The following is a 27,312-nucleotide window of genomic DNA, read 5'->3' as shown; positions in this document are numbered from 1 at the left end:
CATAACAGCGACTGTTTTGTCCGTTACACGCTCCCGCCACGAACCCACCATTACTTCTGCAGTGGCATGTACTCCAACTCAATTTGACCGGGTGGAAGCTGCGCCGCATACGTGTCCATGTCGACAAATTCAACCCGTGCCAAAACGTAAGGGATGAACAATTCGGACACGCCCTTCAGTCGGCAGGCGACACCCAACTCAAAGATGAGGTGGTCGCGCAAAGAGCAGAATCCCTGGTGGCCTTCCTGTGAATGTATGGGGTACCGGTTGGAGTAAGGCAGATCGACGAGAGTCACCAGCGGTGGGCCATGTGGAGTTCCCTTTGACTCCAAAAGAGCTTCTACCAAGTGGGAGTGCGGGAGGTCGTTCAGAGTTGCGAAACCAAGTTGAGTCGCCATCCAGTGTAAAAGACCGTCGTTGGCCAACAACCAGATGAGGTCGCACCACTTATCTGCATCGGCGATCAACTTATCCGCGGCGGTCAACGCCGTGTACTCACAGAACGGTCGCATGTCTTGATGCCATCGTCCATTGCTGGACAACGTTGCGGTTGAAATGAATGGAAGATGTACACGAGCGTATGGATCATGAAAGGCGGTTCCTCCTCGGGATTCGTCACGATGAACGTCATGGGTCCGAGTTGAAACAGTGGGCCCGAAATGGTATCGCCGCACGAATATGGGACATTGACGACCACTTTGGTGACGCTGCGAGGGAAATCTCTTAACAGACCGCGAGGCGACTGGGGGCGGGTCCATCGCTCGGGCCCAATGACAACGGTCGCGGCGGTCAATGGGACGGCGAAGCTGAAGTCACCGCCGGTGCGAACCCCCTCGAGATGTTGACTCCAATAATAGCGCACTGTTTGGAGGCTAATCAGACTTTTCGTGAACCACTCCACATCGCTGCGATGGAACTGGAACGGAATATCGATAACAGTGGTCTCTTGAAGACGGTCCCAAGCTCTGGCCAGAAACAGTTGATGTTCCGCTGTCTGTTTCTTGGTCTGGACCTCCGCCGGGCGAGGAAGATGATCCCAAGGGGCTTGAAGCAGGGGAAGCTTGTTTCCTTGTAGAGAAAGGATGTTGATGGGAATGGCCGGGTCGTGATCGAACTGGGCCGCGCGAAATGGGCAGCCGCTAAACTGTGGACAATCGCAATCGTAGTGTTCGAGGCTCGAGTCTAGGCGAACGTGGTGGTACATGAGGTTGGTGACGCGGTTATCATAGGTCTTGGAAGTGGTACGCATAGGAATCCAAGAGCGCGGGTGCTGGAGGATAGAATCGATGATGTGTGGGTACCACAAGTGGTCAATGGTGACGGGGCCGGCGGTGCGGACTTGGCGCTTGTCAGATCTCAGAAGTCCCAACGTTGCTCTACTGCTGATCCTCACTAGTGCTAGTCCGACTCGCACCCCGGATGTTGACGCTCGCGGTGGGCATGTTGAGAGTCATGTCGAGAGACGTCATTGAGGGCAAATCACTTGTAACAAAGGCTGCCGTCGTCGAGTTCCGCGACGAGTGAGCGGACGGCTCAGGAGGTTTGTCTGTGACGGGTGTTGAGGACAGCCCATCCGCGGGCTCCGAGATGCCCAGGTCTGCAGGATGTTTAGGGGCCATGTGACTGATAAAAAGGATGACAAGTGGTGATGAGAAGAGTAGAACAATGTTGCAGCGGCCGTTAACCATGCTTAGGGGCCCGGCACGCGGACTGTTGATCCTATATTTGCTGCCGCCGATGGGTATGGCGTGGGTGAGATGTGGGTATGGTCATCCGGCGCGCAGTCCTTCGCACCTCGGTCACCCTCAGTTAAACAAACAATGCCCCCTACTTTCGTTTTTGTAGGTTATTGAAGGTCTTTCTCGGTCGCAAGGGTCCACTGGATCGTGGGTGCTTGGGTAGCACGCTGTTTCGGTCGCATACATGGTAGGCCTTGGGGGAGGGTGGCAACGGCCACTCCCCACCCAGAGGCTGCAACAATGTTGTCCAAGCGGATGGAGGGGACTAGACGCGAGACGGTCACGGGTCATGAAGGTATCTCTAATTCTAGGTCCATTGGGATACCGTAGCCATGCCCGGTCCCATGGTACATGGTTCCAGGGTTGCGCCGTGTGTGCACCACCCTCTCCTGCCTTTCAGTGGATCTTGGGGGCGCGTTGAGTAATGCTGGCAGACCTCCTATATACACGCAATCCACAGCGACAACAAAGCTTCTCGGGCTATCATAGATCCTATTTACGTCAAACAATGGTGCTTCGCCTTCTGCGTGCTCACGGCCTTGACCGTCAGATGCATATGGAGCGAGCCAGGTAGCACCTCAACGGACTCGGCAATGCCGGTCTGACATGTAAGAAAAGAGAGCCTCAGATGTCGATACTAGTACTGTTGCAGACAGTACCAGCGAGGTAACGAGGGTATGAGGTATAGAGTGAAAGAGAAATGGAGATGCATGGCATACTAGCGGTAGATCATCTTATATAGGTAGCGCTTGGGGGACTGCTGACATCATACAAAGGAAGCAATCTGGTCACGTGTTTCTAACATGACACATTAACATGGCTTTCTTGATCGTATAACGGTTAGTATGCTCGCTTGTCACGTGACTTCGCGTTTCGCGGGAGATCGGAGTTCGATTCTCCGTCAGGAAGTAAAACAGACACTCGTCAGGAGTGCTCCCCTTTTGCATGGAGACGTAGCAGCCGCTCTCAGTATTCCTTTTGCCGGAGAATGGTGTTGGGCATGGAACTGCTATGGGGGTTTGCTATGATGAGCTTTAGGCGCCCCATAGGTTTAGCAAACTGTGTTCTCCTGAAGCTTGCCCAGATAAACAGCCTCCATGAGGACGTGGACAGACAACACCCACGTCGGCCGGGCCGGACGACATGGCTGTGTCGCCCGCTGCCAAGTTGGCGGGTCTGACAACTGACATGGGACCTTGCAGTGACATGCACCACGCGATGTCCTCCCAGTGAGCGAAGATGCAAGCCTGTGAGGAGGAGTGGGCCTGTCCATATTAGGCCTCACGCATACCGTTCGCGAGGATACTTTAGCTGGTGATAATGGTGGCCTCGTCAACGAAGAAGATTAGGGGGTGACGTTCGGCGGCGGCCAAGTGCTTCAATCACATTTCATTCCTATCACGTCGACCTTTCGCTGCTTTGCGTATCTCTACATCCTGCGTTGATGCAGAGCTAGACCGGCCGCACCTGCGTTGGCTGCACTGCAACACTCAAAGAGAACCCGCAAAGGCCTTCTTGGTGAACTTGATAGCCTCCTCATTCGACTCCTCCTTGGTCTTGCGCTGGCGGTCGTCGGTAAGGTCGCCGCGGACAGTGAATCCGTGCACGGTGTCCTTGTAGCGCTTGATGAGGACCTTTGCGTCGCCGAGGTCGGTGCGGAGGATCTTCTCAAAATCGTCGAGCTGCGCGGCCGAGAGGATCTCGTCGCGGTCGCCCCAAAGAATGGCAGCGGGTGTAGTGACAGCCTTGACGTCCGCCTCAGACAGGAACGAGGGGTGCATGGCGATCGCGACGTCAACGAGCGGCTCGGCACCAGCAACGAGGAACGAGTACCGTCCACCCCAGCAGAATCCGACCGTTCCGACCTTTCCACTGTTTTCCGTCAGCCCTTCTCCTCGTTGAAATACGCACCCTTCAGCCTTGACACCCTTGAAGAAGGTGTTGATAAGAGGCGTGACCACGGCCTCAGAGTGCTTGCCGAGCCAGGGGCCAAGGATCTCCATCGTCTTGCTGCCGTCGGCCTGCGCCTGCTCGGGCGTGCGCTTGTCGAGAATGGGCAGGTTGGGGATAATCGTGTTGATATGCTCGAGGCTCACGGCGTCACCCTCAAATGGGTCGGGGACAACGACGCGCCAGCCGCCCTCTTCAGCCCATGTGTCGGCGAGCAACTGAACGTTGGGGTAGATGCCGAAGATATCCGGCAGGAACACGATCGTGGCCGCGCCGCTGCCCGTGACGTACGTGTTGAGGCCATGCAGAGTCTCAAACTTGCCCTTGGGGGTTCCCTCGTGGATGTGGCCCGAGACACAGCACGACTTGACTTGGGTCTGTTCGGACATTTGGATAGTGAGGTGAGTGAGAGAGCTGAGAATGAGGATGAGAGTGAGATGGGAAAGACGTAGACGGATACAGCGGCTACGTATTCTACTCCCGGCACCTAGTAAATCCGAAGCCCGGACTTATTGAATCCGCCGTCGATTAGACACACATAGTATTGCTTGGCTTGAAGTGCTTCCCGCACGGTCCGCACGCGCCGCACGCTCGTCTCCTCATATGTGTTTGCGATCTCTCTAAAGGCCGGCTAAAGGACGACACGAGCGACAACGGGCAGGACAAGGCGATCCAACACCATAGTTGGGTCAAGACCAGTGTGTCTGGGTCACAGCGTCTCGGTCATTTGTCCGTCTCCCCAAGTCTACTCATTCTTGTATTGGTAAGTTTCAACTCAGTCTTGTTCACCTCCCGTTGAGAGAAAAGATTCCTTCTGGAACATGTAACACCTCAAGATGCAAGAAACTCGAAGCAACGGGCACGTTTACGAACGCGGAACGCGTCGCGCTCCGTGAATTTGGTGACGTCATTTCCCACTTTCGTCCCGCAAAAGTCACAAGCACGGTCTGGCCGGTTACTTTGGGTTACTGGGTTGCCGGGTCGTCTCCATTTCCCATCGTTCCGTTTGCGTCGCAACGATCACTTTTTCTTTCTCCACCATCGCTTTCCCCCTTCTCTCACACAACCCAAAGACACCACCCACCATGTCCGTGTTCCGTCCAGTTGACAAGCAGGCCGTTGGGGCAATCAACGAGCTCCTTGAACCAGACAACAGGGACAACCGCAAGCGCTACAAGGAGTTCCTCCGCGACCCCCTCTTCACCCCTCGCCTCAACATTCCCTTTGACGAGGAGCGCGATCTCGCGCTTGAGCGTCTCGATGCTGTCGTTCGCAACAAGTTTGTCTCGGTTTACGACTTTGAGCGCAACCCGCTCAACGTTATCGCCGCCCACGAGGTGTCCGGCATGGTGGACCCTTCGTACACCACCAAGCTCACGGTCCTCATCAACCTCTTTGGTGGAACCATGATCAACCTCGGAACCGAGCGCCACCGCAAGTACCTCGACGCCATTGACACGATGGAGGGTGTCGGATGCTTTGGCCTCACCGAGCTCAGCTATGGTAACACGGCTATTGAGATGGAGACGACTGCGATCTTCGACCAGAAGACACGCGAGTGGATTGTCGACACACCCACTACCGCCGCTCAGAAGTACTGGATTACCTCTGGTGGCCTGCACGCTAAGTTCTGTTTGGTCTTTGCGCAGACCTATGTGAACGGCAAGCACGAGGGAATCAACGTGTTCCTCGTCCCTATCCGTGACTACAAGACCATGGCTGTCCTTCCCGGCGTGGAGGTGCGCGAGATGGGACACAAGATGGGCAACCAGGGTGTGGACAATGCCGCTCTCCTGTTCCACAATGTGCGCGTTCCGGCCGAGAACATCCTCAACAAGTACGCCGACGTCGACGCCCAGGGCAACTACGTCTCGAGCATCTCTGCCCGCCGCGCCCGCTTCCTCATGGTTGCCGACCAGCTCCTTGCCGGACGTCTTTGCATCGCTAGTATGTGTCTTGGCGGAACCAAGACGGTTCTCGCGACCACCTTCCGCTACGCGGGATCGCGCCGTTCGGTGGGCCCCACTGGCAAGGCCGACACACCCATCATGGACTACCAATTGCAACAGAATGCCCTTGTTCCGCTCCTCGCCCGCACCGTCATCCTCAACCTTGGCTTCAACTACATCAAGTACCGCTGGGCCAACAAGGCCAACTACCCCGCTGACGAGATTGTGCGCCTTTGCTGCGTGATCAAGCCCCTCATTACATGGAACTTTGAGAACACGACCTCAACCTGCCGCGAGCGCTGTGGTGGACAAGGCTACCTGTCTGCCAACCTGTTCGGCCTCAACCTGGGCTTCTCGCACGCCGGCATCACCGCCGAGGGAGACAACTCTGTGCTCATGCAGAAGGTCTCGAAGGAGCTCCTGGCCGCGCTCGGTGCCAAGAGGGTCGTCTTCAAGGCCGTCCCCCGTGGCGCATTCAAGAGCGCCGACGATGACGCCAGCCTCCAGGCCCTGATCCACATCCGCGAGCAGGGGATGGCTGCGGAGCTCGCCAAGCGCATGGCTGGCGCCAAGAACGGCCAGGCCATCTTTGACACCTGGATGCACCACGAGAGCGACCTCATCCAGGCCTTGGCAAAGGCCCACGGCGAGCGCATCTCCATGGAGGCTGCCATCGAAGCCGTCGCCTCACTTCCTGCTGGTCACTCGGCCACCCTTCTGGCACTCGCACTCCGTGTCTGGCTGCTGGAGACTGTCCACGCCGACGCAGCCTACTTCCTCACCAACGGCATTCTGGCTCCCAAGGATGCCCTCAAGGTTGCCGAGAACCGCGCCAAGGCGATTCACGAGCTCAGTGCCGATGCCATGACTCTTGTCGACTCTCTCGGTCTCGAGGACCACATGCTCCACGCTCCTATTGCCAAGGACTGGGTCAAGTACAACGAGCGTGACAACCTCGGCGAGCTTGTTGAGCCCAAGGCCAAGCTCTAAGGTGGTGTGTATGCCTTGATGTGGCGGGTGGAGGAAGTTGCCCAAGTTGTTTTTATTTCATTGTGTTTCTCTGTTCATGGTCCAGTAACGTCCTCGTGTGGAAGAGGGTCCGCAGCTCGTACTCTCTCTGATGCAACAACGTATATGTCACTCCTCAGTCCAAGAACCCCCAGATCTGCCAAGTCCACTCCCCTGCTTCCCGTTGTTGCCTCACATCGTTTCCACTGTTATGTACGATATGATGCAGCTGGCACGGTACGGAACCAAAATGTGGTCGCCCACGCCTGAAAGTGGCACTTGCAACATCCACCACCGCCGCTCGTAACCAGTCCACAAGAAGCAAGCAAGAGCAAAAACCATGCATAGGAGGACATTCCAGCTGCACATGCAAAAGCAAAGGCCCTCACTGGGATTTGAACCCAGGACCACTTCCATTGTTGTAGAGCCCGGTATCGACCTTGTCGAACGAGCGTACACCCAAAGGAAGTATGATAGCGACTACACCATAAGGGCACGCGATTGCTTTCTTTTTTCTGCCAGTGACCACCCACACAAGGAGTCGCTTGGCAACGCGAGGTCCTCTACTTCATAATATTGGCTCACAGCAGCACCCAGAGCTGTTTGATGGCATCTACCATGTCGTTGGCACCGAGGCCGACAAGTCCACCATCGTGTGTGAGTGTACGCCCTCTGCCACCGGTTCGTTCGTTCACTACTGACATATGTACTCGTCCTCAGCTCGCCTGGGACGGAATTTGACCATCCGTGTCCTCCAATCCAGGAAGATGGACCGTTCAACCGGTCAGGCATTGAACAAACCCGGAACAGAAAACCATCCTCAACCCGAGTGGCCAACAAGCAGAAACTCGACCTACGCGCCCTCGAGCTGCGTGACATCATCTCCACCGTTTACGCGTACCATGGCAACAACTTTGAGCTCGTAAGCTATTCCACACAGCAGCCCATTGAATATCAACTGACGACGTCCAGGCTGTCCAGGAAGATGCTGAACTGGTCTTGTTCCTCTTCACGGCAGGCCGTGACTCGCCACTGCTGGCCACCAAAGCCCACCCAGACGAGTTCTTGGGGTGTACTGTATGTGTCTCGTGTCTCGCATCTTCAGTACATGATATCGCCGGCTGATACCCACTCGTCCTTCTTCAGCGGGTCTTCTTCTACCCTCAGCGAGACCCCACAAACAAAACTACCGGCTCTATCGTCACGCCTGTTATTACCTCTTGGAAGGGCTTCAACAAGGGCAAGCGCCTCATGATCACATTCACAATCCGGCGAACCGCCCTCTGAACTTCGCTTGCCCGCTCTTTGCTCACCCGCGGCGTCCTCCCATTTGACTCCCTCGAGGAATTACTGGCCACGGACCTTGAGTGCATTCAATGCTGTCCTGAGTTTGTAAACACGCCCGTCTTCCTCGCGAAAAGCTCTTCACACAAGCTGGGTGAATATCCCCTCTTCCTTGATCGCGCCAACGAGGCATTTCACACCTATCTCCATAAATACGGTCTGTGCTCCTTCGTTCCCAACACCTGCACACTCTACGCCTTACCCCCTAACACCCTACGCCCCACGCGTAATAGATGCCAGTACTGTGCGGAACATCGCCTCACCAGGCGAGTCGAATGCAAGCTGCAGGTGCATAGTTACAGGTGTCACATTGCTCACAGCAGTTTCAAAGGTCATAGTCCTCACCAATCATACAAGTCTCAGGCAACGGCGTCCAGGCTGCGCAGATACCTCTGCACGTCATCAGGCTCAAATATGTCGGTCCAGTCATCCTCATCGAGGTACTCCTTGATAGTTTTAAAGACAACGTTCGGATTGGTTGGGCCCACGTCAAATACGTCAAACAGGCTGGGCCGGTCACCTGGTAAACGTGGACCCTTTGACCAATTGACAACCTTCACTGTCCGCCCAGCCGACACGTCGTCGGAACTTAGTCTTGGTAATGGCCTAACGGAGTGCAGGCAGCTCGGAGGTGTTGGTTTGGGGCGCGGGTAGGGCTCGGGATATGCCGTTGGTGGTCGGAAAATGATCGTGAGGTGTAGCCAAAGCTGGTTTGTTGGAGTAAGGTAGTACTTGAGAATGGCCTCTTCGTGTTCGCTGTACTCGTTGATAAGGAGAACGAGATGACTCAAGGGACGCGATAGTTTCGGCACAAGGCACGAAGAGAAACCACCACTCGAAAAAAACGATATGGGAGCGACAACGCCAATAACAAGTGTCTGGATCTGTGGAGGCACCTGATAGGAGTCTAAGATCATTGGTCCCAAACCATTGGAAGGCGGCTGGGTAATTCCATCGTGTCGTAAAGTGTGCAATCGGGGGAACTTGCTGATCTCGAGGGACGGCCTGTCTTCCCAGTCTTCAATCTGGAGCATTGTGACCCACTCCCACCACTCGCGACGGAGGAGAGGTCGTCTGCTGGTTGGTCCACCAAAGCGAGAGCGGAGCGCGGCTCCATGCGGTCCGGGCAGGCTTCGAAGTCGTTGCCTGTCACGCACGCAAGCGTACAGAATCGGGAAGACGAGGGCGTACCACGATGAGTTGACGAGAAGACAGGGATAGAGGTGGCGGCGTGGTAGGTACTCCAAAATACAGGCGATAACATCTTCCGGGACCGCTGGGGGTGGGTTGACGTTCTTCCGTGGGCCATCAGGGGCCTGTGACCTCGGCTCATGAGGTGAGCAAGAAGCTGTGGGCTGAGGGGTGGCACCGTACTGGCTTGTAGTAGCCGTGTTGTCTTGGCCTGGTATGCTCGTGTCCTGTTGACGTGCAATGGTACGTGGGAGTTCGTCGGTCGATTTGCGGGCAACACATGATAATGCGTTTCCCTGCACCCAGGTTAACAGCACGTCCCACAATGGCACCCACCATGACGTTGATGAGGTAGCGACGGGTAGGTAAGCGATAGTGAGTGGGAAGTCGAGAACAATGTGGGCCCAAGGACCACCCGTTTTCCTGTGAATGGTGGCGAGGTGCAGGTGGAGGGCGTCCAATGCTCCGGCCGACCTCCTGTTGTCAATAAGCGAAAGCCTCCGCCATCCCAAAATTGAGAGGTGTACATGATGCAATGCTCTACTGTCTCCTTTGTTCGCCGTAGATGAATTTACTCGGCCTTCACGTCGTTCTTCTCCTCTGCCGTCTCCTTGTTCTCCGTCGCCTTCTTCTTGTTCTGCTCTCTACGTGCCTTGGCCTCTGCCCTCTGCTTCTCCTTGGCTACCTTCGCTTCGGCCCTAGCCTTCTCAACATCATTGTCACCTTCACCTTCTCCTCTTCGACGGGGGGGAACAGTGATGTACCAGCAAACGACTTGCTGGCGGCAGCGATACGTTCAACCATCTGCTGCGTGTTGACAGTCTCGGGGCTCCAGGCGGCGTTCTCCCATGACCTCTCGTCGGCTGGCACGCCGAGACGGTCGAGAAGCTCCACAGCCTTGCTGGGCATGATGGGCTGGGCGAGGATACCGACGAGACGCAGAGCGTTGTATGCGTACACAATGGCGGCGGTACCGTCGTCGACCGACCAGGGCTTCTTGGCGGTGAAGAAGCGGTTACCCTCCTCGATGAGGCCGATGAGGCTCGACGCGGCCTGGGTGAGCTCGTAGGCCTCGAAACGCGTCTCATAAGAGTCACGAAAGGTGGAGAGGAGAGCGTCCATCGAGGCATCCCGGTCCTCGGGCTTCCAGTCGCCAACCTTCTTGAGGAGTCCACGGGAGCCAATGCGACCAACGAGGTTGCCAACCTGGTCCTTGAGGCGGGCATAGTTGTTTCCCAGCTCCTCATCGCTATAGTCTGCGTCGTCTGCGAGTGCACCACCAGCGCGCATAAGGTACCACCTGACGCCATCGACGCCATACTTGTCCATGGCGGCAATAGGGTCGGCGACGTTACCGCGAGACTTGGACATCTTGGCCTTGCCCATGGTCCAGTGTGCATGGGCCATCACGCGCTTTGGCAGCTCCTCGCCTGCAGCGGAGAGAAGAGCCGGCCAGTGAAGAGCGTGGAAGCGGATGATGTCCTTGCCAACGAGGTGCATCTCGGGGGGCCAGGCGGCATGGGCACCGGGATAACCGGCGACGGTGATGTAGTTGATCAGAGCGTCGACCCAGACGTAGATGGTCTGGTTGGGGTCGCCAGGGACAGGGACTCCCCACTTGACGCGCGAGGCAGGGCGCGAGATGGACAGCTCGGTAGCGTTGCGAACCTGCTTGAGGATGTCGGCGCGATACTGGGGCGGGGAGACGGCTGAAAGTCAGCTACATATTGCAGTGTGCCTGTAACTCACACTCCTCGTTCTCGAGCCACTTTTCCAACTTGTCCGCGTGGTTGGACAGCTTGAACTTCCAGTTCTCTTCCTCCTGCCAAGTGACAACGTTGCCAGTCTCGAGGGCGATCATCTCGCCGTCCTTGGACTCGACTTGCTTGTTCGAGTAGAAGCACTCGTCCGAGACGGAGTACCATCCCTCATGGCGACCCTTGTAGATGTCACCCGACTTGACCAGCTTGTCCCAAAACGCCTCAACAGCGCGGTAGTGTCGTGGTTCGGAGGTGCGGATAAAGTCGGTGTATGAGATGTTGGCCTTGTCCGAGAGGTCCTGAGCTGTTAGGTCGAGAATCAAATATGGGAACCTACGCGGAAGCGCTGCGAAACATCGTCACAGAAAGCATGTTCAGAGATCCCAGCCTTGGCCGCTGCCTGCTGAATCTTGAGACCGTGCTCGTCCGTGCCGGTACAGAAGACAACCTCGCGCTGAGGATGACGCAGACGAGCAAAGCGGGCAAAGACGTCCGTCAAGACGACCGAGTGGAGGTGGCCAATGTGAGGGGCTGGAACATTAGCTTCTTCTGCAAATCATCAAAGTTGTTCTCACAAGCATTGACGTAGAAGATGGGCGTGGTGACGAAGAACGGCTTGAGGTCTCCCGTTGCAGGTGTGAAGAAGGACGGCACAGTCCTCGGCGAGGTAGCCGGCTCCGCAGCAGCTGCAGGCGAGCTATTGTACCGAACCGCGCGGAAAGGTGTTGTCCTCGCACATGCAAGGAGGCGCGGGAGGTGTCTCCTGGACTGGTGGAGGGCCATGGGGAACGTGTAGAGATGGAGAGAGGACGGGGGACAATGGTAAGGTGTCCAGACCGTCAACAATGTCCGACATTTCAAAGTGGATCACGTGATCTCGACAGCACTTTGCGACAGGTGACTGATAACGAAGGCACCAAGCGTCGATTGAATCGATTGAAATCTCGGCTCCACGCGCTCACTCATGCTCCCCTCACTGGTTAGGATGGCGCGCACAAGGTCTTACTCGGTGAGCTTAGTGGAGCGGGATGTATCCCAGCTGACAGTGACAGGAGGCCATTAGGCTGCTCAATACTTGCCAGTCGAATGCTGCCACGTGAGTCTACTCGAGTCTGCGAGCGTTGGGGTTGTCCCTGCAATCCGAGGGACAGCGATGGGGAGCCTGTAGCTGGCCGTTGAGCAGGCGGTTAGGTAGACGAATCACGCTGATATTCAGTATTGAGGCTATTCGCAAGTCGGGCGGTCGCCTGAACGACTGGGCTGTCAAGGAGATGGTTGACTACCTTCGCCGTATTGGCTACCAGGTGGGTAGTCTTCGTTGCGACCACCAGCTGACATTCAGCCCGACGACTTGAACCGCCTCAACGTCGTGCACGTCACTGGTACCAAGGGAAAGGGTTCGACTTCGGCCTTCACTGAGCGTATCCTGCGCTCTCAAATTGCTGGCGGCAAGATTGGTGCGTATCCACATTGTTTGGTCTCGACCTTCCCTGACATGCAGGTCTCTACACCTCCCCCCACTTGTGCGCTGTCCGCGAGCGTATCCGCGTCAACGGCGAGCCCCTCTCAGAGGATGAGTTTGCCAAGTTCTTCTTTGAGGTGTGGGAGCGTCTTGAGGCTGACCCCAAGGTCCGTACACGTGTGCAAGCGTCTGACATGGCTGACCTGGTGCAGACGCTGACCGACCACACTCCCGTTTTCCCCATCTATTTCCGTCTGCTCACACTTCTTGCTTTCCACGCCTTCCTCTCACTGGGCGTGGACGCTACCGTCCTTGAAGTCGGTATTGGTGGTACCTACGACTCAACCAACCTTGTGCCCAAGCCTATCGTCGCGGGTATCTCGGCTCTCGGTCTGGACCACACTGCCGTCTTGGGTAACACCATCGAGTCAATCGCCAAGAACAAGGGTGGCATCTACAAGACTGGGGTTCCCGCTCTCAGTGTGAAGCAGGAGGCTGGTGGCGAGGTTCTTGCTGAGTGTGCTGCCGCTGTCGGCGTGAGTGCTTGCCGCAGCTATGCACCCGCTACATCTGCTGACCCCTCAGGCTCCCTTCGAGGTCGTCCCTATGATCCCCTCTACCCCTCTCGGTCTCCGTGGCGAGCATCAGCGCATCAACGCGTCGCTCGCTGTTGCTCTGTCGAGGACATTCCTCAAGGCCGAGGGCAAGACGCCTGCCGACGTCGACGATGTCCTCCCCGCTTCCTTTGTCAAGCCGCTCGCCGACACAAAGTGGCCCGGGCGCTGTCAGACCGTGCCTCAGGGTGAGACCACCTGGATGCTGGACGGAGCGCACACCGTGGAGTCGCTCCAGTCTTGTGGCCAGTGGGCTTGGGAGAAGAACACTGGCGGTGCTCCCAACGTTCTCATCTTCAACTGCTCTGGTGGCCGTCAGGCCGAGCAGCTCCTCGGCACCCTCCTTGAGGCTGGCGCCCAGACAGCTGGCACCACCCCCGCCGAGCTCGGCAAGACATTTGACACCGCCATTTTCTGCACCAATGTAACCTACACCGACGGCCACTTTAAGGGTGACCTCACTGCTGCCGCCATTGACCCCGACGACCTTGCCGCCCTCGCCACTCAACGCGCACTCCGTGACGCCTGGCTTGCGCTTAACCCCGGTTTTGATGCCGAGCGCGTGCATGCCGTCCCCTCGATTCAGCACGCTGTGAACATTGTTCGCCCGCTGGGCGAGAAGCGTGTCCTCGTTGCGGGATCGCTGCACCTCGTTGGCGGCGTGATGGAGGTCGCTGGCCTGCAGGACGCCCTCACTATGGAATAGACTCAACTCAAATCTATGGATTAGACTCAACTCAATCTAGTATACTCTCTCTCTCTCTCTCTCTCTCTCTATTTCTTTTACAAGGTAGATTTCTCAATGCATTCTGGTTGCGTGAGCAACGAGGTGGAGGTGGGTCGCATGTTGATCTTTGGGACGTGCCTCAGAGTGATGGACGGAATCAAATTGCTGTGGACGATTCCATCTTTGATCCAGTGACTTGGGCCCATCCAACAACTCCTCTCCATCCACAAACAATATCGACAAGATGGGCAAGTACTATTGCGAATGAGTATTCCGACGTTATCCTGTTCAAGGCCGAGCGCTGACGGCATCCCTGCTGCTTTCCCGTTCTTCCTCGTGTGATTCTTCAACCGATGTTCGTCCCCGTCCTCGTCCTTGGCCTTTCCCCGTTCTGGTCCTTGGCGTTTTGTCTATGGCGGCTGGGTTGGCCTTTTACTTACTGTGACATGTAAGTGACTTCTTGAGCTCATGTGCTGACCTGCAGTTACTTGTGAGCTATAGCCGAGCTGGTTGCCCTCCCTCGCCCACAACAAACCTCACCCTCTAACCTCGCTCGCAGGACGCACGACTCGATGAACGCGCGCAAGGCGCACAACACCGGTCGCAACCACATCTCCAACGTTCGCGACTACTTTGCCAACCTCGGCCCCGACAGGACTCAGAGCACCATCGACAACATTGTCAACTCGCATGAGGGCGGTGGCCGTGCTCAGATGTTCGCCGCACCCAGTATGCGTCTCGGTGCTGGATTCATGAACCCCATGGCAACTGCTCCAGGCGGTGAGTACAGATGATAATCCGGGACAAGTGAGATTACTGACTCCACAGGCCCTGCCTACCCCCCGTTCCAAGGCGGTCCTCCTGCCGCTACCCCTCCCTTCCCCCCACGCGGCGGCCCCGGTGGCATGCCCCCCTTCCCACCTGCCGGCGGCGCGATGCCCCCCTTCCCCCCCGCTGGCGGCGCGATGCCTCCCTTCCCCCCTCCTGGAGGTGCCATGCCCCCCTTCCCTCCTCAACAGCAGCGACAGGGTGGCGACCGTGGTGGTCGTGATGACCGTGGCGGTGACCGTCGCAACGACCGCCGCGACGACCGTGGAGACCGTGGTGGCTATGGTCAGCAGCAGCAGCAGCAGCAGCAGCAGCACTACCAGCAAGGCGGCCAGGGTGGCGGTGTGCACCCGGACCGTATGCGTATGATGGGCAACTAGAAAGACCTTGATACACTGGGCGGATGTGGGGATTCAGTGAGAGAGTGGCATGCATGTAATAGTAGCATTCTGTCTAGTCTAAAACCCAAGTTAGGCACTGCCCGTGTCGAGGTCGAGGCCTGCAACTCGTGCGCACGCCTCGTCCTGTGCCGACTGGGCAGCGGCCTTGTCGGCCTTGGCCGCCTCCTTGTCCTCCTTCGCCTTCTCCTTGGCGGCCTGCTTGGTCGCGTAGACCTCTGCGCGACGAACACCGCGCTGCTCGCGCCACTTGGCATTGACGTTGTCGGGTGTCTCACCCATAGGACGCTTGGTGACCGGTGTGTAGTGCTTGGTGACCTGGAGCTCACCAGCGCCTGTGGGGTAGAACGTGCCGTTCCACGAGACGTGGTCGCTGTGGCCCAGGACGTCGCGGAAACGGCGGAGAGCACCTCCGGTCTGCCACGCGCGGATCTCGGCTTCTTGCCTCTGCTGGTCGAGGGCGCGTTCCATCGCGTCGCGGCCCAGTTCAGCCTGTGCGCGAGCAGCCTCACGTTCCTCGCCAGCAAGCGACTGCCATGGTCCGTCATAGGGGCCGTAGCGGAAGTCGAGGCCCGAGTCGACAGGGTATGCGCACTCGTGCAGGGTGAGGGGCAAGGGGTTGCCCATGACATAGGTGGGCTTTCCGGGGAAACGCTCGACATCCAGCAAGTCCGAGATCAGCGAGGGTGGCTCGACACCAGTTCCGACGAGGAAAAGGGCGGCAATGATGTGTCGCACCTGGTGCCACAGGAAGGCGGTGCCGATGAGGTTGAAGATGATCATGTCGGGCTGCTCGTCTTCAACGAACCACGCCTTCATGACACGGCGCGAGTGGTTTTCGATCTGCTTGGACCCGTCCAGCTTGCACAAGTTGCGGAAGTCGTGCTCGCCAATCAGGTTCTGAGCTCCCTGGGTCATGAGGTCAAGGTCGAGGGGAGGACCGCCGGCGCGGGCATGGCGGTGGAACGCGTACTTGTAGTGACGGTGGGCACATGAGAAGCGCGAGTCAAAGTCAGCCGGAGCGGGAGACCAGGCAAGGACGCGAATGGCGTCGGGAAGCACAGAGTTGAGAAGGCGGGGGTAGTTGAGCTCGACCGGGGTGGTGGCCTTGGCCTTCTCCTGTTTCTTGAGGGCCTTGGCGACAGCCTTGGGGGATGGGGGCGGCGAGTCGGACTGGGGCTTGGAAACGCGGGGCTTCTTCTCCTCAAGAGGTGCGCGCCACGCATCGCCGAGGTCGTGACCGCCATCATCGGGCTTGCGTGTAGATCGAACCCAGAGGTTAAGCACTTGGCCCTCACCCGACACGCCGCGGTCGGTACGTCCACAACGTCCAAACTCGCAACCCTCCCATCCAGTCCCTTCCTCAATCAGGCGCGTCTTCTCGAGCGCCTTGAGGAGCTCTCCCTCGACAGTAGGGTAGCCGCTAGTAGGCTGGATCGCCAGTCCAGAGTACGGCCAGCCTTGGTACGAGACGAGGATGGCGATGTGACGCGTTGCGCTGGCGGCAAAGTTGAAGGGACGCTGGTCCGCGGCCTCTGGACGTGCCGGCTTTGCTTTGGGAATGCTTGGGCCGCCGGCCTCATACTTTGCGAGGCGGGCAACGAGCTCTTCGCGGGAGAGCTCGGCGTAGCGGGACATGACGGAGCGGAGTACTCTTGTTGCTGCCGGGGGGGATGGGAGCATGAAAAGGGGGGCAAGGTAGTGATCGTAGTGACAACAACAGCAAGGGAGGATGGTGGTGAGGGCCGAAATTTCCCATTTTGCGGGGCCCGAAAAGGACGTTGGGACCGGCGCTGGGTGGCGTGGGTGCATTCTCGCTGACGGTGACGACGGCGATGACGGGCTGGCCTGTGTTGCCTCCATCATCCATCCCATCTCACCCCATTCTCTCCATCTCGCAACATGGCCCCTCCTCCGGGCAAGAGGGCACCAGAGCCCCGCCGTGAGCGCACACCATGGCTGTGGCTCGTCCCCCTCCTCACCATTGTCCCCTTCCTTTGTTCGAAGCTGCACTACTCCCTCCCCGAGCCTCTTCCTCCTTAGTATGTTCCCACCAGTTCTCACAAACATCTCCCTCTGGTTAGAAGGACCTCTCGCTTACTCTACAGTGATGCCAACGGCCGTACCCAGCCCAGTGAGGAGATTGTCCTCAAGCACATTCAGGCGCTCGAGGACATTGGCTACCGTACTGTCGGCACATACGAAGCCGTCCTCGGCGAGAAGTATGTCGAGGCTGAGGCCCGCGCTCTCAAGGAACGCTGCGATGCTGGCGGCGTCCTCGACTGCGAGGTCTGGGTGCAGACGGGTGCTGGCTATCACATGTGAGTACGCTTGTACGACTGATGGCCAAACTGGACCAGACCAACTGCTGACGTTCTTAGGTTCTCGATCATGAGCCACGACGTCCTTAAGCTGTACTCCGGTATCACCAACGTCGTTCTCAAGATCTCGGCCAAGAACCCCCCTTCAGGCAAGGCTCCTGGCAAGGACTCGGTCCTCCTCGGTTCGCACATTGATTCTACGCTTCCATCTCCCGGTGCCGCCGAGTGAGTCCCACACCCTTTCGGTCTTCTTGGGCTCCACTGACGCTGTGCACAGTGACGGCATGGGTGTCGGCGTCATGCTGGACATTGCCCGCGTTCTCATTGAGCGTAACGAACCCTTCGACAACTCGGTCATCTTCAGTGAGAAAAGACAAAATGTCTGTACGGAAGCGCTGACTGGTCAGTGTGGAACGGTGGCGAGGAGACTCTTCAGGACGGCTCGCACCTGTACTCCACCCAACATGAGAGCGCCAACACTGTCAAGGCCGTCATTAACCTCGAGGCTGCTGGCACGACTGGCGGCGCTCTGCTCTTCCAGGCCACGTCTCGTGAGATGATTGAGGCATTTTGGCACGCTCCTTAGTGAGTCCTTGGAATCCCAATTGAGGGCGACGTCACTGGTTCTTGAGACTCCGAGGCGCCACCGCCGCCGGCAGTCATTACGCGACATTGCTGACCCACCAGCCCCCGAGGAACGGTTATCGCCAACGACGTCTTCTCCTCTGGCATTATTCTCTCAGAGTGAGTTCACCTGACCTCCTTCTGCGGTTCCTGACGCCATGCAGCACCGACTTTGGCCAGTTTGAAGAATACCTCGAGGGTGTCTCCGGCCTCGACGTGAGTGCCTGGCGTAATTGTTAACGTCCGGGGACGCGTACTGACGCGGACAGATGGCCATTGTTGGCCACAGCTACTACTACCACACGCGCAAGTGAGTGTGCACAATGATACTGGTCGCTCGCCGCTGACATCACCAGGGACATTACTGCCAACATTGAGCGTGGCTCGTCGCAGCACTTCACCACCAATGTGATGGCCATTCTCGATTATCTGCTGTCCGCCGAGTCGCCACTCCACAACGACAAGCCCTGGTCGCCCCCCGATGTCGTCTACATGTCGCTGTACGATCGGATCTTCCTTCACTGGACAATGGAGACAGCGGACAAGGCCTACGCCGTCGTCGCAGCCATTGCCGCCATCTTTGCTATTGCCAACCTGTCGGGCCACGGTATCAAGGCCTTCACTGTTGCCCTCGTTGGCGCTCCCCTTGGTATCGTCTTCGGTCTTGTCTCTGCCAATGTTATCGCCGGCGTGATGATGCTCATTGACCGCCAGATGGGATGGTTCTCGCACGAGGGTCTTTGCGTGGCACTCTATGGCCCCGCCGCCATCTTTGGCCACCTCGGTACCCAATATGTCCTCGGCAGCCTCCTCTCACCTGTCAACCGCTCAGGTCTGGAGCGTGCGCACTACTACGCTCAGATCCTCTTCCTGTGCGGCACTTCGCTCCTCTTGCAGTCGTTCCGCATTCGCTCGGCCTACGTGTTTGCCGTGCTTGCCGGTGTCATGATGATTGGCGCCGTCTTCCACCAGGTGCGCAGGATTGTCTGGGAGCGCAACAGCATGCCGTTCGTCATGGCCTACGTCTGCCCTTTGGTCCTCTTCATCGGCTTTGGTATCGAGGCCTACACCACCACCCTTGACATCTTCGTCCCCCTCACGGGTCGCATGGGCAAGGACGCTCCTCACGAGATTCTCATTGCCAGCATCACGGCCATTTGCACGCTCACCTTCTTCCCTATCATGGTGCCCCTTTTCGCTCGCGCCTCGCGCCCCGGCCAGCGCGGTACGCTCGCCGGCCTTGCTGTCGCCTTCATCTCGGTCGTGGTCCTGTTCGCTGGTCCTTGGTGGTCGCCGTACGACGCTACCCACCAGAAGCGCGTGGCTGTCCAGTACACTTACAACCACACTACGGGCACCCCGACCGCTCACTTGGCCTTTATGGACCTTCCCGGTAACGAAAAGCTCGTCAACGAGATTCATGCCCGCTACGGCCAAGGAACCGAACTCGTGCCCACCGTTCTTGACGACTACAACTCGGACTGGGACACGCTCTACCCCGTCTCTTCCTTCCTGATCACATACAAGTGGCCCCTGGAGCCTGTCGAGTTTGAATGGCCGGGCATCAAGCACAAGGTCACCCGCACCCAGGTCGCCAACGGCACCCGCATCCACCTCTCGCTCGAGCACGCCGGTCTCGCGTGGCCCAGCTTTGCGTTTGTGGCCGAGATTTCCGACTGGAAGTTTGGCATCCCTCCACCGGCGGGCAAGAAGAGGCACCACATCAAGTCGGCCACCTCGGTGGACGAGCACGAGCTCGAGCTCGAGTTTACCGTCTCGGACCTCAAGGAAGGCGAGAAACTCAACATCCACTGGAGTGCCATTGGTACGTGTAGCTCGGTCTTCGCAGAACAAGTGAGCTGACATTATACCCTTTTCTCCAGACATCAACCAGATGGTCCCCGGTACTGCATCGCGCCGCGGCCCTGACATGCCCGCCTCCAAGTGGCTGATGGACATGGACGCGTGGGCCACGGAGGAGTACAACGACTCGCTTGAGATCTTCATGGCTGGTATCGTCGTGGGCGTCATTGAGGCATAGAGCTAGCGAGAGCGAGATAGCAGCCTCGGGAGCGAGTGCTAGTCCCGCCCATGAATCTCACGATTTTGCGCCAAGGCGGACGACGACGACAGTAGAGAAAAGCAACACCGCTCCCATGGTTAAAAAAACAAAACAAAAACAGAATGGAACAACCCATAGATCTCGGTGGCCTCTGCCGTGAAACTATCGATTTTGATGTTACTGTACACGGGGATGGCATGTGGGATGAATACTCAAGAATAAGCACATATTGGCGGGGCGTGGTTGTCTACATATCCTCATCGACGAACGTCTCCTGCACCTGCGTCTCCTCCAGCACGCCGTGTGGGACGTCACTCTCAACAGGCGTCTCTTCTTCCTCGTCGATCGCGGTGTCGCCGCCGTCGGTTTCCGTCTCGGTCATGCTGTCGCGCGTGACTGGGGCAGGGCGGCGCATGGCGTTGAGAGTCATTTGCTTGCCCTTGGCTGCAGGTTTGGCGACTGTGCCCTTGCGCTTGGCTGAGAAGAAAATGTCAGCTCCGACGGACAGCTCTCATTTTCGCGAAGCTCGGTACTTACACTTGTTGGCCTCAATGACATCAACGCGGTCAAAGAAACTCGTGCTCTTGACAGAGTCCAGCGGCTTGGCAGTCGCCTGCGTCGGCTTGGAGAATGGGTTGTTACTTCCGCCCGCAGTCTTCTTGGCGAAGGGGTTCTTGGGCGCCGTGTTCTCCGAGCGCGGAGCGAAGGCTGGCGGGGGAGGTGGGAAATTTGTGTGGTCGTCGTCATCGTCGTCGCGGCGGCGCTTGGTAGTCGGCAACGAGGGCAATGTGGGGAGGGCGGCAGTCGAAGCGGAGAAAGAGTCGGGCGCACCGTCAAACGTGTCATTTGCGTAGGTGTCCATGTCGTCGTCGGCACCTGGGGTTTCTGGCACAACTTCGCGCGAACCAGGGCCAGGACTGTCGAGAGGGGTGTTTGGCGCGTGCGCTGAGCGACCACCAAACGTCCTCCTCCTTCCACCAGGAGCAAAGTCTGCAAACTGGCGCGCGGCATCCGATTTCCTGTCCGACCGCTCAGCGTAATCCTTCCTAGGTGACACCTCGCGCTCGCGATGGAACACCCTGCGGCTGGAGGCAGATGGGTTGGACTTTGCGGCCTTGACGTCTGCAATCTTCTCTTGCAGTCCGGGGAGGTGGTAGAAGCTGGCCAGCTTGAGCGCGGCATCGAGAGTGGATGTGCTGCTCATCATGCGCGCCAGGTCGAGCGCACGAGCGAGCTGGTCGGCCTTGCATGCGCTCTGGACGAGCTGGAGAAGCTGGCGGTCGGTAGCAACGCCCGCCTCGAGGTTCGTGGGCGACGCCACGACGCGGGAGCGTGCGACACTCTCCTCCAGTGCGCCAGCAGCGTTCTCGACACCGAGAAGAGGCATGCGAAGCTCGAGCTCTTGGACAAGCGGACGGGGGAACCACGGCTCGGTCTCGTTTCCCTTGAGGATGACACAGGATAGGTTGGCCTCGCTGATACCAACAGGCCAATATGTCTCGCGACGACCGGGCTTGGCGAGCGAGGTGGTGTCGAGGAGGGGAACCCATCGTGCTTGGCCCGGACGACGGTACCTGTCCAGGACGCTCAAAAGACCGGCCGAGTCGTACATTGCGGGAGCACCGTCGGCACCAAAGCCGACCCAGCTGAGGGAGACCTTGCGTGGGAGTGGCACGCGGCCCTCTTGCAAAATGTCGAATGTATCCAAGTCCATCAGGGTGTAGCGCAGGTTCTGGCAGCCATCGAGCGTCGTACCACCCTCGCGGTGGACGACTAGCAAGTCATCGCGACCAGCAGCCATGGTGATGACCTCCTCTCCAAGGCGCCACATGTAGCGCTGAATACCCGAGGCCGTGAAGAAGCGAACGTATCCGCTAGAAGTAGCGGCGACAACAGCACCCATACCATCTGCGGAGCCTCCAGCAGCGACAGCGAGCGCGTTCTCGCCGGGAAGAAGGGAGACACTCCAGTCGGCAGCCGACGCCCACGAGTCGTACGGGCGGTAGTGAACCACGGATGCACTCGTACCCTCACTCGGCGCGGCATAGACGATACCCTGTTCGCCAAGCGACGCCATGGTGTACTTGCTCTGGTCGGCAAAGTGGTATCCACGGCGCGCAGACTTGTCGTGGAACTCGACATTGACCACGTTGTGCGTCTCCTGGTCCGTCGCGTCGACGACACCGATCATGTTGAAAGCGAGGTAGCGCTTCTTACTGCGCCACGCGGTCGATCCTGGAACGAACGATTCTTGCGCCTTGGTCACGTTGACGACCTCGGTACGGCCCTTGGTCCACTTGTCCTCGTCATCGTCGGCACCGGCGTACCCGCCATCAACGTCATCAACGATCCAGTCGTCGCCAAACTCTTCGCCATCTCCGAGCTCCTCGCCATTCTCCTCCATGTCCTCGTCGTCGTCACCAAAGAGGCCGTCGTCCAGCAGGCGGTCGACCTTCTTGGCCTGCGCGGCTTCGGAAAGGACAGGAGAGGGCATGTCAGCAGGCACAGGCGCGGCCCAGCGGTGGAATGCGCCGTCCATCGCCGTAAATGCGAGCATGTTTGCAGTTGGGGACCACACAAGGCCAGTGACGTTGTCACTGACGGTGTGCTTGGCGACCACAGAGCGAGACTCGGTGTTCCATACGAGGATCTGACGCCCGGCAGACGAGGCAAGGTATTTGCCGTTTGCAGACCACGCCAGCTCGCTAACGGGTGCGACGTGTCCGTCGGCAAAGCTTATCGACTTGGTCCAGCCATCAGTGCTGATGAGGCCAATGTCGTTGGTGCGCAATGGGGCGGCAAAGTACCTGCCGTTGGGGTGCCAGGCAGCGTACACTGAAGTCTCTGCGCTGAAAAATGTATCAGTAGGGTAAAGCCACAGTACCCTTTTGTACGTACTCTGCCTCGCTCGGTGCAATCACGCCCTCCATGATCTTGACGCACACGGGCGTGCTGCCGGACGTGTCGTAAATCTTGATCTTGCCATCACATCCAGCGGTGACGAGGTACTTGCCCGAAGGGTCCCAAGCTGCCGAACGGACGGCTTTGGTGTTATCTGAGAGGAGACTGACGCGGGAAGTGTCCTTGGCGTGGACGATCTTGACGAGAAAGTCGCTGCCAGTCAGCAACCTGGTTGCCGTCTTACCCCAGCGCCCCCTGCCTGCTGGATGGTATTGCCTACTCACTCGCTGCACACAGCTACCCTCTCGCCCTGCTTGTCGATCTGAACCCAACGAATGGGCACACCGGGCGAACGCGTCACATATCCCTCAAAGTCGTCGTCGGGGCACGTGAAGAGACGCGCAATGTTGTCGAGCGACGCAGAGACGAGCCAGTCACGGCTTGCACTGAGCGACGTGACAGCCTCCGTGTGGTTGTCGTGAAAGCCGGGTTCCGAGTCGGGCAGCTCCGTGTTATGGATACGCACGAGGCAGTCGATACCACCAGTGTAGATTGTTCTAACAAGTCAGCAAGTCACCAAACAGGTCCTGGCTGGACGCGATTGATTTCTGGGTTACGACGCCGAGAACCACGGAGACCCAGTGCGTGCCACTTACGAGCCATCTGGGGAGTAGCACGCTCGGGTCACACCCGCGAGGTGGCAGGGCACGGTCGTGATTGCGTCCGGCGCTGCGTCCATGGTGGTGGGTGGTGTTGTTTGAGTGATTGTTTGTGGAGGAAACACGCAACGGAGCGTCAACATGGCACCTCGACGCGACGCGCTCGCGGTCGAAATGAGCCTTTATCAATTCAGGCACCAGAGCCACGTGGTTTGAACGTGAATATAATTTACACGTATATATCACTTCCTGGCGCTGCCGATCCACTTCGTTGCTGGTCGGGTCCACTGAAAATGTCGAGATGCTCCGTCGACGACCAACAACACTCCTTCCAAGCACCATGTTCGCCTCCGTCTCCCGTGTCGCCGTCCGCCAGGTCTCGGCCCGTGCCGCCCTTCCCTTCTCCACCTCGGCCTTGCGCGCCTCCGCCGCCGCTGCCCCTGCCCCTGCGAAGAGCGAGATCAAAGCACGACGTATGTCATTGTTGTTCTCTAGGTTGCCACCTGGAAGCGCCGTACGCTGTCTCAGACTTGTGCGGCGCTTCTACAAGGTCATCGCAGAGCACTACACATGTCGACTTTACATCGCTGACGATTCTCCCGCAGCCGCCTCGATCTGCCCCGCAGGCACCAAGATGGAGGGCCTGTCGGTGCTCAAGGACCAGGACGACCCGGTTGCGCTCAAGGACGAGGAGTACCCCGCCTGGCTGTGGACTCTGTTGGACAAGGACGAGGCCGCTGCTCCTACATCCAAGACGCAGAAGGGCGAGACTGACTTTGTGGCGGTGCGCAGGCGTCTGCGTGCTCAGTAAGTTCAGCTGATTGACAACTCGTCGATTTAGCTGACTTTTGTGCTCCAGGAACCGGTCAGCAATCAAGGCTTCCAACTTCCTCAAGACGACCTAGACACACGAACAAACTACTAGGATACCCATTACATGCATACAACATGGCACAGCTCCTGGTCTATGGAGGTGTGGCATCTAGACGAGCTCCAGTCAGCGGAGACTAGGGCCACGGGACGACAACAATGTGTCTTCACTCGGGCTTCCAAAAGAGTTGCAGTCTGCGAGGATTCAGGCGAGGCGCCCTATTCCACATCGGGTCTCTGCTGGCGGACCTGAATGACGAGGTGGTCCAAGTGTCCTCGGAGACTGAGGGAACGAGCATTACAGCCGACAGCGGGCTACACCTGGAATGCGCCGCTGGGAATACCGATGCGCGCCGCGAGCTGGCGGTACTGCTGAGCCGCGAGGGTGCTGGTCCGCACGCCATAAATGACGAGACACACAATCAGGAGGAGGAGATTGGACGTCTGCAGTGTGTCAGGTTCGGAACGGCGAGTTGACGGCCACGCGGATCAACTCATAGGAGCCTCACTCACAATGAAACTGTAAAAGTCGTGCTTTTCCTGCTTGACGACCTTGCCGCATGCCTCCCACGCAGGAATCTTGTGCGCATCTGCTCCTGCTCCTCGGGGGACGCAGTGGAGCAGTCGGCGGTTCCCAAAGGGCATGCAGAACGGCTGCTTCAGCTGGACGAGGGTCAGTGACTGCTCAGCTACCACATAGCCTGTTAGCTCCTCTACTCACATCGTCCTCTGGACATGGTTCGCACTCTCCGAACGGCTCGCATTCGAGGTTCTCCGCGGGCTCGGCGACGTAGCTTGGCTTCTTGCCCGCTCGTGCACGCGTCTGGAAGGTGTGGACATCGGACGAGACCGAAGGAGATGCCGAGACTGTGAGGGCCAGGACGGCGATGACGAGGAAGAACGCCAGTCTGGTCGTTAGCTGAACGTCAACGGCTTGTAGCTCACCTTGCTGACAGAGTCCTGAGGATCATGCTTGGGGTTGTCTGTTGTGTCTCAATGTCAATGAGGTGGAGCTCGTCATCCCAAGTCGGCTGCCAGAATGGGTGGCCAGCGCGTCCTCTCGCCACGGGGCCAATTCGCCGCAATCCCCGCCCAGCGCTTCGGGGGCTGCCTCTCCCTTCTGCCCCCATTTTGCTTCCGTCGCTGGCAGCGTCACTGCGTGCGCGTCGTTGCGACCACCAGACCCACCAGCATCATTGACAAGCGCTGCGTGTGGGTGTCGTATTGAATCAGCACTCGGTCATCCACCCTTCACATACACACGCATTCTCCATTGTCTCCAACAGCACAACCCATCCCCTTCCCCACTCGACTCTTCCCCCTCCCCCGCTCCTCTTCGACCTCTCCCGCGATGGCGACGGTCACCAAGACTCCCGCCAAGTCCCAGGTGCAGCTGGCTGGCGGCGGTCTCAAGACGTACTACCGCAACAAGATCGAGGCGGCCGAGCATGAGATCACCAAGAAGACTCAGAACCTCAGGCGACTCGAGGCCCAGCGCAATGCTCTCAACACAAGAGGTGAGCCATTGCCCCTGCTGGCAACGGTTAGCTAACGACCAGTGCGTCTCCTGCGCGAGGAGCTCCAGGTCCTCCAGGAGCCCGGAAGCTACGTCGGCGAGGTGGTCAAGGTGATGGGCAAGAAGAAGGTCCTTGTCAAGGTGCAGCCCGAGGGCAAGTACGTTGTCGACTTCTCGCCTGATATCCCCATCTCCTCCCTCACTCCCAACCTCCGCGTCGCTCTCCGCGCCGACTCGTACCTCCTCCACTCGATCCTGCCAAACAAGGTCGACCCGCTCGTCTCGCTCATGATGGTGGAGAAGGTTCCCGACTCTACGTACGAGATGGTCGGTGGTCTCGACAAGCAGATCAAGGAAATCAAGGAGGTTATCGAGCTTCCCGTCAAGCACCCCGAACTCTTCGAGTCGCTCGGTATCGCTCAGCCCAAGGGTGTCCTCCTGTACGGACCCCCCGGTACGGGTAAGACCCTCCTCGCCCGTGCTGTCGCCCACCACACCGACTGCCGCTTCATTCGCGTGTCGGGTTCCGAGCTTGTGCAAAAGTACATTGGTGAGGGTTCGCGCATGGTCCGTGAGCTGTTCATCATGGCTCGTGAACACGCCCCCTCTATCATCTTCATGGACGAGATCGACTCTATCGGTTCGTCGCGTGGTGGCGAGGGCGGCGGCGGTGGCGACTCGGAGGTGCAGCGCACGATGATGGAGCTCCTCAACCAGCTTGACGGATTCGAGCCCACCAAGAACATCAAGGTCATCATGGCCACCAACCGTATCGACATTCTCGACTCGGCTCTCTTGCGACCAGGACGTATTGACCGCAAGATCGAGTTCCCCCCTCCCAACCCCGACGCGCGCGTCACCATTCTCAAGATCCACTCGCGCAAGATGTCGCTGCAGCGTGGTATCAACTTCCGTTCCCTCGCCGACAAGATGGGCAACTGTTCCGGTGCCGAGGTTCGCGGAATCTGCACAGAGGCCGGAATGTACGCTCTTCGCGAGCGTAGGCAGTATGTGGGCCAGGAGGACTTTGAGATGGCGGTGTCGAAGGTACGTGCAACACACCAAACAGCGTCTCCCGGCGCATGTTGGAGGTCCTGGAGGTATTGGGCGCTGGCAGATGGCCCAAACACGGGCCGGAGAGCCACCAATGCTCGAGGTCGGACCAACCTTATCTCTTTCTCCTTACTGACCCATTCAGGTTCTCAAGCGCGGCGCCGAGACCAACACCAGCGTGGGCAAGCTGTTCAGCTGAGGAGATGTAGATATAGCATGCATTACATTGTTGAAGATACGTCGTGGAGTCGGGATGGTCATAGGGGACAAGTTTGTGATTACGTAATTTGAAATTGCTTGTTCGCTCCAGTAGTCCACTCATCTGAATCGCCACAC

The 27,312-nt window shown here is 58.2% G+C and overlaps 14 protein-coding genes and 1 non-coding gene across 15 annotated transcripts; 8 read left to right on the top strand and 7 right to left on the bottom strand.

Moving 5' to 3' along the window:
* Positions 1–50: 50 nt before the first annotated feature.
* On the bottom strand, positions 51–1,688 carry EHS24_005103 (uncharacterized protein; the record flags this gene model as incomplete). Its single annotated transcript, XM_028620641.1, has 3 exons — positions 51–446; positions 500–1,338; positions 1,394–1,688. The coding sequence occupies 3 exons, from the start codon at positions 1,686–1,688 to the stop codon at positions 51–53; spliced, it is 1,530 nt and encodes a 509-aa protein (XP_028479613.1).
* An 873-nt stretch (positions 1,689–2,561) lies between these two features.
* EHS24_005102 lies at positions 2,562–2,648 on the top strand. The gene has a single exon. It is a non-coding gene; the product is annotated as a tRNA-Asp (tRNA).
* Positions 2,649–3,229: 581 nt separating this feature from the next.
* Positions 3,230–4,078, bottom strand: EHS24_005101 (uncharacterized protein; the record flags this gene model as incomplete). Its single annotated transcript, XM_028620640.1, has 2 exons — positions 3,230–3,611; positions 3,651–4,078. The coding sequence occupies 2 exons, from the start codon at positions 4,076–4,078 to the stop codon at positions 3,230–3,232; spliced, it is 810 nt and encodes a 269-aa protein (XP_028479612.1).
* Positions 4,079–4,774: 696 nt separating this feature from the next.
* POX1_3 (fatty-acyl coenzyme A oxidase) lies at positions 4,775–6,628 on the top strand (the record flags this gene model as incomplete). Its single annotated transcript, XM_028620639.1, has 1 exon — positions 4,775–6,628. The coding sequence occupies one exon, from the start codon at positions 4,775–4,777 to the stop codon at positions 6,626–6,628; it is 1,854 nt and encodes a 617-aa protein (XP_028479611.1).
* Positions 6,629–6,986: 358 nt separating this feature from the next.
* EHS24_005099 (uncharacterized protein) lies at positions 6,987–7,933 on the top strand (the record flags this gene model as incomplete). Its single annotated transcript, XM_028620638.1, has 4 exons — positions 6,987–7,114; positions 7,457–7,568; positions 7,619–7,723; positions 7,793–7,933. The coding sequence occupies 4 exons, from the start codon at positions 6,987–6,989 to the stop codon at positions 7,931–7,933; spliced, it is 486 nt and encodes a 161-aa protein (XP_028479610.1).
* A 416-nt stretch (positions 7,934–8,349) lies between these two features.
* EHS24_005098 (uncharacterized protein) lies at positions 8,350–9,024 on the bottom strand (the record flags this gene model as incomplete). Its single annotated transcript, XM_028620637.1, has 1 exon — positions 8,350–9,024. One exon carries the CDS (start codon positions 9,022–9,024, stop codon positions 8,350–8,352), a length of 675 nt encoding a protein of 224 aa, XP_028479609.1.
* A 728-nt stretch (positions 9,025–9,752) lies between these two features.
* On the bottom strand, positions 9,753–11,724 carry MSM1 (methionyl-tRNA synthetase; the record flags this gene model as incomplete). Its single annotated transcript, XM_028620636.1, has 5 exons — positions 9,753–9,866; positions 9,911–10,890; positions 10,931–11,240; positions 11,279–11,472; positions 11,517–11,724. The coding sequence occupies 5 exons, from the start codon at positions 11,722–11,724 to the stop codon at positions 9,753–9,755; spliced, it is 1,806 nt and encodes a 601-aa protein (XP_028479608.1).
* A 181-nt stretch (positions 11,725–11,905) lies between these two features.
* On the top strand, positions 11,906–13,723 carry MET7 (Folylpolyglutamate synthetase; the record flags this gene model as incomplete). Its single annotated transcript, XM_028620635.1, has 7 exons — positions 11,906–11,950; positions 11,994–12,037; positions 12,158–12,245; positions 12,284–12,398; positions 12,443–12,570; positions 12,616–12,939; positions 12,989–13,723. The coding sequence occupies 7 exons, from the start codon at positions 11,906–11,908 to the stop codon at positions 13,721–13,723; spliced, it is 1,479 nt and encodes a 492-aa protein (XP_028479607.1).
* Positions 13,724–14,097: 374 nt separating this feature from the next.
* On the top strand, positions 14,098–14,952 carry EHS24_005095 (uncharacterized protein; the record flags this gene model as incomplete). Its single annotated transcript, XM_028620634.1, has 4 exons — positions 14,098–14,192; positions 14,229–14,234; positions 14,304–14,524; positions 14,573–14,952. The coding sequence occupies 4 exons, from the start codon at positions 14,098–14,100 to the stop codon at positions 14,950–14,952; spliced, it is 702 nt and encodes a 233-aa protein (XP_028479606.1).
* A 90-nt stretch (positions 14,953–15,042) lies between these two features.
* Positions 15,043–16,608, bottom strand: EHS24_005094 (uncharacterized protein; the record flags this gene model as incomplete). Its single annotated transcript, XM_028620633.1, has 1 exon — positions 15,043–16,608. The coding sequence occupies one exon, from the start codon at positions 16,606–16,608 to the stop codon at positions 15,043–15,045; it is 1,566 nt and encodes a 521-aa protein (XP_028479605.1).
* Positions 16,609–16,872: 264 nt separating this feature from the next.
* Positions 16,873–19,956, top strand: EHS24_005093 (uncharacterized protein; the record flags this gene model as incomplete). The annotated part of the gene is made up of 10 exons (XM_028620632.1): positions 16,873–17,012; positions 17,079–17,291; positions 17,352–17,516; positions 17,569–17,654; positions 17,699–17,876; positions 17,979–18,035; positions 18,080–18,131; positions 18,185–18,225; positions 18,272–19,740; positions 19,799–19,956. The coding sequence occupies 10 exons, from the start codon at positions 16,873–16,875 to the stop codon at positions 19,954–19,956; spliced, it is 2,559 nt and encodes an 852-aa protein (XP_028479604.1).
* A 268-nt stretch (positions 19,957–20,224) lies between these two features.
* EHS24_005092 (uncharacterized protein) lies at positions 20,225–23,617 on the bottom strand (the record flags this gene model as incomplete). Its single annotated transcript, XM_028620631.1, has 5 exons — positions 20,225–20,454; positions 20,515–22,826; positions 22,876–23,091; positions 23,163–23,435; positions 23,535–23,617. 5 exons carry the CDS (start codon positions 23,615–23,617, stop codon positions 20,225–20,227), a joined length of 3,114 nt encoding a protein of 1,037 aa, XP_028479603.1.
* A 260-nt stretch (positions 23,618–23,877) lies between these two features.
* EHS24_005091 (uncharacterized protein) lies at positions 23,878–24,442 on the top strand (the record flags this gene model as incomplete). Its single annotated transcript, XM_028620630.1, has 3 exons — positions 23,878–24,010; positions 24,143–24,344; positions 24,397–24,442. 3 exons carry the CDS (start codon positions 23,878–23,880, stop codon positions 24,440–24,442), a joined length of 381 nt encoding a protein of 126 aa, XP_028479602.1.
* Positions 24,443–24,722: 280 nt separating this feature from the next.
* Positions 24,723–25,378, bottom strand: EHS24_005090 (uncharacterized protein; the record flags this gene model as incomplete). Its single annotated transcript, XM_028620629.1, has 4 exons — positions 24,723–24,851; positions 24,921–25,070; positions 25,129–25,315; positions 25,362–25,378. The coding sequence occupies 4 exons, from the start codon at positions 25,376–25,378 to the stop codon at positions 24,723–24,725; spliced, it is 483 nt and encodes a 160-aa protein (XP_028479601.1).
* Positions 25,379–25,758: 380 nt separating this feature from the next.
* On the top strand, positions 25,759–27,185 carry RPT6 (26S proteasome regulatory subunit 8; the record flags this gene model as incomplete). The annotated part of the gene is made up of 4 exons (XM_028620628.1): positions 25,759–25,924; positions 25,967–26,970; positions 27,122–27,154; positions 27,180–27,185. 4 exons carry the CDS (start codon positions 25,759–25,761, stop codon positions 27,183–27,185), a joined length of 1,209 nt encoding a protein of 402 aa, XP_028479600.1.
* Between the last annotated feature and the right edge of the window lie 127 nt (positions 27,186–27,312).

This window comes from Apiotrichum porosum (genome assembly GCF_003942205.1).
Source record: "Apiotrichum porosum strain DSM 27194 chromosome Unknown scaffold_2, whole genome shotgun sequence".
In the NCBI taxonomy this organism is placed as follows: Eukaryota; Fungi; Basidiomycota; class Tremellomycetes; order Trichosporonales; family Trichosporonaceae; genus Apiotrichum; species Apiotrichum porosum.
The sequence above is the reverse complement of the archived record's forward strand: the minus strand, read 5'-3'. Positions and strand labels throughout refer to the sequence as shown.